This window comes from Neoarius graeffei, chromosome 14 (assembly GCF_027579695.1).
Source record: "Neoarius graeffei isolate fNeoGra1 chromosome 14, fNeoGra1.pri, whole genome shotgun sequence".
In the NCBI taxonomy this organism is placed as follows: domain Eukaryota; kingdom Metazoa; phylum Chordata; class Actinopteri; order Siluriformes; family Ariidae; genus Neoarius; species Neoarius graeffei.
Genome location: NC_083582.1, coordinates 5,053,261 through 5,064,681, shown reverse-complemented (window position 1 = coordinate 5,064,681; position 11,421 = coordinate 5,053,261). Strand labels below are relative to the sequence as shown.

Below are 11,421 nucleotides of genomic sequence, written 5' to 3'. Positions count from 1 at the left end.
AGTTTAGCCTTCATCTACATGTGCAGAACCACCAATGGACAAATTACAAGTATTTCAGGAAGGTTTATTTATTCTCAGAAATTCACAACATGTGATATGACGGTACAGGAGTCATAATAAATCTGTTATTACTGCAGTGAATCTATAAACTCTGTTCCAAAGCCACTGACATTCATTTAGAGTTAATCAGCTCATCATCAATGAGTTCGAACATGGGTTCGGCTTCATCGTTATAAATATGTCTTGTTTTCTGAGTCAGTAACAGAACATTACAGCTGGACAACAACAACAAAAAAAAGCAGCTCACAGCTGTATTACAGCTCTATAGAAATCACTCTTTTGATCTCAAAGCTAAACTGGTAGCTATAAGTCACCATGGTGACCATTTAGCTATTTACGAGCTAAAATATTAATAAACAAACAGTGTTCGTTTTCATTGAGACTGAAATGTTGCTTTAAACTAAAAAAAGTAGATAATTGTAACATTTTTCTATTCCAATTTATTCGTTGCCATAGAAACCTGGTTAAAACCCAACAAGAAAGATAGAAATGGACAAAATTGAAATAAGAAAATAAAAAATGAGCCATTTCATTTTAAAAAAAGACACACTCATTAGACACACAAACAATTCAGTATTTAATGAGCCTTAGAACAAAGTTTTTTTTTTTTTATAAATAAGAAATAAAGACATCTTCCACATATGCAAATACAGGATGAAATTATAGTTAAATTATATTATATTCCATTATTCAACTTACTTCTAGACAAACATTTATTCATTTTAAGTGGAACTGTCTCAGATAGGTGCGATAATCATGTGAGGAGGTTTTTTTTTTAATAATAACTCCTTAGGAAATGCAAATAAATGTGTTTATCATTCAAATTATTTTTTACGCCGGTTTGATTGGCTGCGTGAACGGCAAATAACCGTCTGCTCATCCGCAGTCACTCCGCACTTTTGTCAACACAGCTCAATTTCTTTGTTACTGTTTGACTCATCGCACAAACCTTATAATCAGTATTTCAAAAGAATAACTAATAATTTGAATGATTAAAATTATTGAACTCCGTTTTCACAAAATATCGTGATTTGTTAGTGTCTGCCTTTGGTGTCAGCAAATCATCATCATCCAATAACTGCTTAATAATAAAGTTCATTTCTTTTTGTATTATTATTGTTCAGTTTCATATATATATATATATATATATATATATATATATATATATATATGAAACTGAACAATGTATGTATGTGTGTATATATATATAGACACATACACAGTCCTGTGCAAAAGTCTTAGGCACATATAAAGAAATGCTGTCAACCAAAAATGACTTAAAAATAATGAAATTAAATGTTTCAACGTTTAAAAATAATAATATTATATATGTGGTGCTTGAAAGTTTGTGAACCCTTTAGAATTTTCTATATTTCTGCATAAATATGACCTAAAACATCATCAGATTTTCACACGAGTCCTAAAAGTAGATAAAGAGAACCCAGTTAAACAAATGAGACAAAAAATATTGTACTTGGTCATTTATTTATTGAAGAAAATGATCCAATATTGCATATCTGTGAGTGGCAAAAGTATGTGAGCCTTTGCTTTCAGTATCTGGTGTGACCCCCTTGTGCAGCAATAACTGCAACTAAACGTTTGCGGTAACTGTTGATCAGTCCTGCACACCGGCTTGGAGGAATTTTAGCCCGTTCCTCCGTACAGAACAGCTTCAACTCTGGGATGGTGGTGGGTTTCCTCACATGAACTGCTCGCTTCAGGTCCTTCCACAACATTTCGAATGGATTAAGATCAGGGCTTTGACTTGGCCATTCCAAAACATTAACTTTATTCTTCTTTAACCATTCTTTGGTAGAACGACTTGTGTGCTTAGGGTTGTTGTCTTGCTGCATGACCCACCTTCTCTTGAGATTCAGTTCATGGACAGATGTCCTGACATTTTCCTTGAGAATTTGCTGGTATAATTCAGAATTCATTGTTCCATCAACGATGGCAAGTCGTCCTGGACCAGATGCAGCAAAACAAGTCCAAACCGTGATACTACCACCACCATGTTTCACAGATGGGATAAGGTTCTTATGCTGGAATGCAGTGTTTTCCTTTCTCCAAACATAACACTTCTCATTTAAACCAAATATTCTATTTTCGTCTCATCCATCCACAAAACATTTTTCCAATAGCCTTCTGGATTGTCCACGTGATCTTTAGCAAACTGCAGACGAGCAGCAATATTCTTTTTGGAGAGCAGTGGCTTTCTCCTTGCAACCCTGCCATGCACACCATTGTTGTTCAGTGTTCTCCTGATGGTGGACTCATGAACATTAACATTAGCCAATGTGAGAGGGGCCTTCAGTTGCTTAGAAGTTACCCTGGGGTCCTTTATGAACTCGGCGACTATTAGATGCCTTGCTCTTGGAGTGATCTTTGTTGGTCGACCACTCCTGGGGAGGGTAACAATGGTCTTGAATTTCCTCCATTTGTACACAATCTGTCTGACTGTGGATTGGTGGATTCCAAACTCTTTAGAGATGGTTTTATAACCTTTTCCAGCCTGATGAGCATCAACAATGCTTTTTCTGAGGTCATCAGAAATCTCCTTTGTTCGTGCCATGATACACTTCCACAAACATGTGTTGTGAAGATCAGACTTTGATAGATCCCTGTTCTTTAAATAAAACAGGGTGCCCACTCACACCTGATTGTCATCCCGCTGATTGAAAACACCTGACTCTAATTTCACCTTCAAATTAACTGCTAATCCTAGAGGTTCACATACTTTTGCCACTCACAGATATGTAATATTGGATCATTTTCCTCAATAAATAAGTGGCCAAGTATAATATTTTTGTCTCATTTGTTTAACTGGGTTCTCTTTATCTACTTTTAGGACTTGTGTGAAAATCTGTTGATGTTTTAGGTCATATTTATGCAGAAATATAGAAAATTCTAAAGGGTTCACAAACTTTCAAGCACCACTGTGTGTGTGTGTGTGTGTGTGTATATATATATATATATATATATATATATATATATATATGACCTGGCTGCCTGCCTTCATGATATCAGCAATTGGATGACTTGTAAGTTTCTTAAACTCAACCATGATAAGACAGAAGCCATACTCATTGCCACTCCCACCCTCCTTAAAAAGATAAACCATTCTCAGTTCTCCATCCCAGGCTACTTTACCACCACCTCATCTGAAGTGAAGAATCTTGGTGTCATTATTGACTCATCACTTTTTTTTGAATCCCACATAAAACAGGTCACAAAAACAGCATTTTTCCATCTGAAAACCATCTCTAAACTCCGATCTTCTCTCACCCTTGCCACTGCAGAAACTCTCATCCATGCTTTCATAACCTCAAGACTGGACTATTGCAATGCCCTCCTTACTGGTCTTCCAGCCAAATCAATAAACAGATTACAACATATCCAGAACTCTGCAGCAAGACTTCTTACCCACACCAGACCATGGCAACACATCACGCCTGTCCTTCACCAACTCCACTGGCTTCCTGTTCAGTTACGCATTCAATTCAAAATCCTCCTACTCGTCTTTAAGCCACAGCATAATCTAGCACCCCCTTATCTCACTCATCTCCTCTCCCCATACCAGCCCACACGCACCCTAGGTTCCACTGACACACACCTCCTTGTCACCCCCTCTACTCGTCTTCATTCCATGGGTGACAGGGCTTTTAGTGTAGCTGGGCCTAAACTCTGGAATTCTCTCCCCCTCTCATTGCGGCAGTGTACCTCTCTCTCTTCTTTTAAGGCACAATTAAAAACCCACCTTTTTACTCTTGCTTTTCCCTTTTAATAGATACTTTTTTTTAATCGGTTTTATTATTTTAGTGTCAGAATGGTCCAGCTATTTTATTGTTTTATGTTTTGTTTAAATGAGATAGTTTACTTGTTATATATTCCTGTCCTGCTTCGTTTTATTCATCTTATTGTTTATTAATTCTAATTGTTTATAATTGCTTGATTTTATTTTTACACTTTTATTGTTAAGTGTCCTTGAGTACCCTGAAAGGAGCTTTAAATAAAATTTATTATTATTATTATTATTATTATTATTATTATATATATTGTATAAACAGTATCATTAAGCTATAATAAATGAAACAAAGTCAGCATTTGGTGTGAGACGAAATTCCCTTTGCTTTTAAAAAAATACAATGAGGTCAGTTTTATGCGGAAATGAGCTGTAGGTTTTACTGAGCGTCTTACAGAACCAGCCCCAGTTCTTCTGCACACTTTGACTGTCACACTCACTTCATTTTACACCAAAAATTTTCCAGTAGCCTTCATTATGTTTTCTTTTTTCATCTGAAAAGTGCTCTCTCATGGAATATGCTGCTTTAAATTTTATGGTGGAAAATGAATGTTTGGACTCTAAAATGTTTTTGTAATGTTTTGACTTGATAATGTAGAAGTCATAAAATAGAAATCTATAAAGTTTGTATGAAAAAAATAGGGGGCCAAGACATTTGCACAGTACTGTGTAGGATGAGGTCAAATGTTTAACTTCAGATACAAGGGTCAAGTAGTGTTGAGTCTTCAGATGGATGAAAATCCTGATATGACACTCTGGCTGTGTGTGTGTGTGTGTGTGTGTGTGTGTGTGTGTGTGTGTGTTCAGGAGTCGTACTCCTGCCCGATATACTTTGCGATTGTGCTCAGCTGAATGTTGGTTGTTCCCTCATAGATGGTGCCTGCAACAAAACACACACGTCAGTAATAAAAACACTCCGTGTCGTGCTGTTCTGGGAAAATAATCAACAGTCAGCATCGGTGTGGCGTGATGAAGCGGAGTTATGGTTACCATCCTGCAGTTGATTATTTTCCGAGAACGGCGCGTCCCTAAGTGGTCTAATTCTCTGATATTGTACCACAGCAGTTCAGTGATTCCCTTTGTAAATAATACATGATGATTTTTATCTGTTTCTAGTTACGTTTCCTGTTGTGGAAATTCAGTGAAACGAGTTAGTGGTAGTTATAACATGTTACAGCGGCTGTAAACAGTAGCTCCCTGTGTGTGTGTGTGTGTTGTACACACTCACCTATCTTACAGTCTCTGTAGTATTTCTCTATAGGATAGTCCTTGGTGAAGCCGACGCCTCCCATCCACTCGATACACTTCGACGTGGTTAACGTGGCCACCTGCAAACCACACGGCACCATCACTCCGTCCATCCGTCTGTCTGTCTCGACATTTCTTCACCCTGTCTATCCCCTTCCTTCCTGGTTTCCCTTGTTCTTTTCTTCTCTCTCTCTGTTCCCCCCTCTTTCTTTCCCTGTCATTCTCTCTTTCCTTCACCTTTTCCCTCTTTCTCTTCCCCTTCTCCATGCCCACTAATGCTCCCTTTTGTGATTGCTCTTGGTCTCTTTTTCTTTACCTTGCTCCAGCCCACTTTCTTTCTCCTTCCTTCCCTCTCTTCCCCCCTCTCCATTTATCAATCTCTCTCTCCCTCACCGTGGTCCTCCTCTACTGACGCACTCAGAGACCTCAGGTCTCAGTGAAGAGAACTCCATCACTGTGTCCACATGGAGAACAAACTATCTGAAGATACATCCAGTTTCTCTACAAGGTACAGATTTCCACAAGTACAATACGCGCAATAAGAACATGCTGAGAACAGTTACATCCAACACGAACTGGGGTTGGTTCGGATCCCAAACCTCGTGTCTACAGCTGGAGCTCTTTACCTGATCACATTCAAGTCGCCGTCAAGTATTAAAGAGATTTACAAGAGCGATGAAGAGTTCCTTCACAGTCAATAATTAGGCTTTGTTTCTTTTCTTTTTCTTCCCCCTTTCTTTCTTTCATATTTATTTTATCGACATTATTATTTTTTGTCATCATCACGTTGGTTTTTTATTATATTATTTATTAGAATGACTTTCGAACTGCTTACTTAAGTGTACTTTGTGATGATATTTGAATGTATTTTATTAATGATGTATATTATTATTTATTTTTACACTTTCCAGAGCCCTGCTGAAAATCACACTGTCTGACGTCGGTCTTCTGAATAAAGAGTCTTCCTCTCTCTGTGTCTCAGTCACACATCTTTATCCGAGTGTTGTTGATGTTGGTAACAGTGCAGCAGAACATGGAGCTGAACACAGTGCTGTGATGATGACGATGATGATGGTGTCGTGATGAAGCTCAGAGGGAGCGAAATGTGTTTATGTTATTAAAGTATTTATGATACCGAGTGCAGTGGTGCCTGGAGCAGACGTGCTGTAATGAACATGATTATGAAGGTGAAGGTGAAGGGAGTGAGTGAGTGAGTCAGTGACCTCGGAGGAGAAGTACTTGGCCATGCAGGCCTCTTTAATGAAGGGTCGCCCCGCCTCCTTCAGCCTCACTGCGTTATAGGTCAGCAGCCTCGCCGCCTCCAGCTGAGTGGCCACGTGAGAAATCTGATGCTGCATCGCCTGAAAATCACACAACAGGAAGTTCACCACAACACGCTCACAACCACACAACATCTCGTTTAACACTCTGTACTCGTTACACACCTCTACACCACACCTGTTCCTCTCTTCTACTCGCTTTGATCTTTTTCCTTTTCTCTTTAGACAGAGAATTTTAAAAATTCCCCTCAAGGACTGATCATTTCTTTTTTCTTTCTTTCTCTTAAATTTGCAGCTCTCTGAGATCTCTCTTTCCCTCCTGCCTTTGTACTTTCTTTTTCACTTTTCTTTCTCTTAAATCTTTTACTTGTTGCATCGTTCTACCTTCTTTCCTTCCTTTCGTTCTTTTTTCATGACTATTTCCACTTTTGCATAAAGTTTTTGCTTAACCACACGCAGGTGATCCTTCAAACACTCATTTCATTTTTCAGTTGGATAACAACACTCTGTGTGTGTGTGTGTGTGTGTGTGTGTGTGTGTGTGTGTGTTACCTGGAAGTCAAAGATGGGTTTTCCAAACTGGACCCTCTGCTTGGTGTAGGGAACGGTGTGATCGAAGCAGCCCTGAGCTAAACCCAGCATCTGAAAACACACCCATATGACCTGAAGACAGGAAGTGGCTTTAAAAAGCGGAGTGTGAGCCGATATAGCCGCCGTACCTGGGCTGCGATACCGATCCTGCCTTCGTTCAGCATCCCGATGGCGTATTTATATCCCTGACCCACTTCACCCAGGATGTTCTTCTCACACACCTGGACCATGTTAAACACACCATTTACACAGAACATACTAACATACTACTCAACACTGAGGTCACAGGAACATCGGGTCCAACACATACGGACCCTGAGAACGTGTGCGAGTGTGTACCGTGACATTATCGAACGTGAGTGCGCAGGTAGACGAGGCTCTCAGTCCCAGTTTGTTCTCCTTCTTGCCGATATGAAGCCCCTCAGTGTCCCGATCCACAATGAAGCACGTGATCCCTCTGTGACCCTGTCACACACACACACACACACACACATATATCAACGAATGTCTGTGTGTGTGTGTGTGTGTGTGTGTGTGTGTGTGTGTGTGCGCGAGACTCACAGCTGAAGGATCTGCATTAGCCATGACCAGAAACACTCCAGCGTGCTCGGCGTTGCTGATCCACATCTTTGATCCGTTAATGACGTACTGATCTCCGCGTTTCTCTGCTCGGGTCTTCAGAGAGAACGCGTCGCTCCCAGAACCGGCCTCAGACAAACAAAAACTCCCAATCTGCAAAAAAACCAAACCAAAACAAAAAAACCCCCATGCATCAACAAAACTGAATGAACGAGAACAAACACACACTAGTGTCTAGTCCTGTTTGGCGTGGCTTCAGTGCATCAGTCTCAGTGAAGGAGGCGTGGCTTCAGTGCATCAGTCTCAGTGAAGGAGGCGTGGCTTCAGTGTGCCAGTCACAGTGAAGGAGGCATGGCCTCCACACGCCCCAGTCTCATTCAATGAGGCATGGCCTCCGCGTGCATCAGTCTCAGTGAAGGAGGCGTGGCCTCTACGTGCCCTAGTCACAGTGAAGGAGGCGTGGCTTCAAGTGCGCCTTAGTCACAGTGAAGGAGGCATGGTTTCAGTGTGCCTTAGTCACAGTGAAGGAGGCATGGCCTCAGTGTGCCTTAGTCACAGTGAAGGAGACGTGGCCTCTACGTGCCTTAGTCACAGTGAAGGAGGCGTGGCCTCTACGTGCCTTTAGTCACAGTGAAGGAGGCATGGCTTCAGTGCATCAGTCACAGTGAAGGAGGCGTGGCCTCAGTGTGCCTTAGTCACAGTGAAGGAGGCGTGGCCTCTACATGCCTTAGTCACAGTGAAGGAGGCGTGGCCTCTACGTGCCTTTAGTCACAGTGAAGGAGGCGTGGCTTTAGTGCGTCAGTCACAGTGAAGGAGGCGTGGCCTCAGTGTGCCAGTCACAGTGAAGGTGTGGCCTCTGTGTGCCAGTCTCAGTGAAGGAGGTGTGGCCTCAGTGCGTCAGTCACAGTGAAGGAGGCGTGGCCTCTGTGTACCTTAGTCACAGTGAAGGAGGCATGGCTTCAGTGCGTCAGTCACAGTGAAGGAGGCGTGGCCTCAGTGTGCCAGTCACAGTGTAGAAGGTGTGGCCTCAGTGCGTCAGTCACAGTGAAGGAGGCGTGGCCTCTGTGTGCCTTAGTCACAGTGAAGGAGGCATGGTTTCAGTGTGCCTTAGTCACAGTGAAGGAGGCGTGGCCTCAGTGTGCCTTAGTCACAGTGAAGGAGACGTGGCCTCTACGTGCCCTAGTCACAGTGAAGGAGGCGTGGCTTCAAGTGCGCCTTAGTCACAGTGAAGGAGGCATGGTTTCAGTGTGCCTTAGTCACAGTGAAGGAGGCGTGGCCTCAGTGTGCCTTAGTCACAGTGAAGGAGACGTGGCCTCTACGTGCCTTAGTCACAGTGAAGGAGGCGTGGCCTCTACGTGCCTTTAGTCACAGTGAAGGAGGCGTGGCTTCAGTGCATCAGTCACAGTGAAGGAGGCGTGGCCTCAGTGTGCCTTAGTCACAGTGAAGGAGGCGTGGCCTCTACGTGCCTTAGTCACAGTGAAGGAGGCGTGGCCTCTACGTGCCTTTAGTCACAGTGAAGGAGGCGTGGCTTTAGTGCGTCAGTCACAGTGAAGGAGGCGTGGCCTCAGTGTGCCAGTCACAGTGAAGGTGTGGCCTCTGTGTGCCAGTCTCAGTGAAGGAGGTGTGGCCTCAGTGCGTCAGTCACAGTGAAGGAGGCGTGGCCTCTGTGTACCTTAGTCACAGTGAAGGAGGCATGGCTTCAGTGCGTCAGTCACAGTGAAGGAGGCGTGGCCTCAGTGTGCCAGTCACAGTGTAGAAGGTGTGGCCTCAGTGCGTCAGTCACAGTGAAGGAGGCGTGGCCTCTGTGTGCCTTAGTCACAGTGAAGGAGGCGTGGCCTCAGTGTGCCAGCCTCAGTGAAGGTGGCGTGGCCTCCACATGCCTCATTCTCAGTGAAGAAGGTGTGGCTTCTGTGTGTCAGTCACAGAGAAGGAGCATCTATTACAGTGAAGGAGGCGTGGCCTCTGCATCCATTACAGTCTTTTAGGAGTGACTTTTTCTTGTGCAGTTTTAGAATATTTCTAGCTGCAGTGTGATTGGTCTGTCTGTGTTCTCACCATGTTGGAGACGAGACGAGGGAGATATTTCTCTTTCTGCTCCTCGGTGCCCAGTCTGAGCATCAGCGTGTTGATCAGCGTGTTCTGGATATCACACAGAACCGATATGGAGGGGTCCACCTTCGCTAGCTCCTCGATCACCAGGATGGAGGAGAAGAAGGAGGAGGCTGTACCACCGTATTTTGTGCTTATCTCAATCCCCATCAACTACAACACACACACACACACACACATCAGCACTAACATGTTCCTGCAGTGTGTACTGTAATATCTGATGATCTGCAGCACACACACTGACCCCCTGCTCAAACAGAGAGCTGATCACTTCCGGCTCCATCGCAGAGTTTTCATCCATCTTAGACACAAACGGAGCAATGCGCTCCTGAGCATACTTCTTTACTGTTAACACCAAAATTCAGGATGCTCTGTTATACTTCAAAATCAACAAAGACGCCTAAATGTAAACACATATACACCCCCCCAAGCACAAGCTGATATTTTATAATAAATGAATATAATCAAAAGCATTATTTTCACATTAATATCCGTCTCCTCTTGTAGCTAAAGCTTCTGAATAAATATTACACACATCTAAAATGCTTAGGCAATGCTTGTGTGTTTATATTCCTAATCACCTGCGTCCCTCATCATAGCCTCCTCCTCGGAGTACGTCTGTAAAGGAGGAAATCCAGCTGTTGAAGAGGAGACATGATGCGCAAGCGGCCGGCACGAAGCCCACGGCTGGGTCAGCTGCCTGCTCACCTACAGCCATCAACCACAACACATTTATGACAACTACATGTGTTTATACAATTACACACACTGTACCCCAAATTCTACCTCACTCACTCACACACTGCTAAATCAGATACACTACACAGAACACTGTAGCAGTTTACAGAAAACAGAACTGAGGACTGGTTGTGAAAAATAAAATAGAAACTATACAATGTACAAGACAGATAAAACATGCAAAAATTACATAAAACTTTCTTTAAAAAAAAACAAAACAATGATAAGACTTTGATAATAGCGTAATAAATGGATGGCTCAGTCTGTAGGATTTTCTTTTTATTGCTTATTATTGATGCAAAGTATGTTAAGGAAAAATCAACACTGTTGAAAAAAACTTGCACTTGTGTGTGTATAATTGTGTATATAATTTTTACTTATTATGTATTTATTTTATTTATATAACAAATATGTTATGCTTAAAATAATTTTCATTTTACTCAACATCTGAAACTGTGTGTGAAGTATCGCATTAAATCATTACTTTTAATTAAAAATCTGTATTTAGTAAACGACTCCGCGCAGTGCTTTACGTCATCACTGTGCGACAGCAGCCTCTTTTCCTAACCAACTAAAAATGCTAATTCGCTGAGCGTACGGTTATTAAGTTTTATCAAACCTACATACAAGAAAGAACAATAAATAGCAATAATATAAATTTGATTAAAGTTACATGTTATGGTCCAGGTTAGATTATATAGCACGATTAGTCTGAAAATATATTTAACATTTTACATTACGCCTTTAACCAAACGTAACATAATCAGCATTTTTATATATGAAAAACAATCACACTCGGCGATATATTTAGTTTTATAACCTAAATAAAAGACGTTCCGATTCATTTATTCACCTTTCCGAAGAACCTAAAGAAGGGCACCGCCATTTTGTTGCACTTGTTTACATACGGGTCCTTCTTGTCCGGCGTCTAAAATGTTCGTGTGAAATATTAACACGTGTGTCATTCTTGAATGTTTTTAGATAGCCGTCTTTAAACTGTATATTTTAACAGCAG

The 11,421-nt window shown here is 41.8% G+C and overlaps 1 protein-coding gene across 1 annotated transcript; it reads right to left on the bottom strand.

The window, feature by feature from the left end:
* Positions 1-2,968: 2,968 nt before the first annotated feature.
* acadsb (acyl-CoA dehydrogenase short/branched chain) lies at positions 2,969-11,349 on the bottom strand. Its single transcript, XM_060939174.1, has 11 exons — positions 11,260-11,349; positions 10,250-10,376; positions 9,913-10,013; positions 9,615-9,821; positions 7,542-7,712; positions 7,320-7,445; positions 7,109-7,201; positions 6,942-7,031; positions 6,334-6,471; positions 5,091-5,190; positions 2,969-4,742 (listed from the first exon to the last, which is right to left on the bottom strand). Exons 1-11 carry the CDS (start codon positions 11,290-11,292, stop codon positions 4,666-4,668), a joined length of 1,263 nt encoding a protein of 420 aa, XP_060795157.1. The 5' UTR covers positions 11,293-11,349; the 3' UTR covers positions 2,969-4,665.
* Between the last annotated feature and the right edge of the window lie 72 nt (positions 11,350-11,421).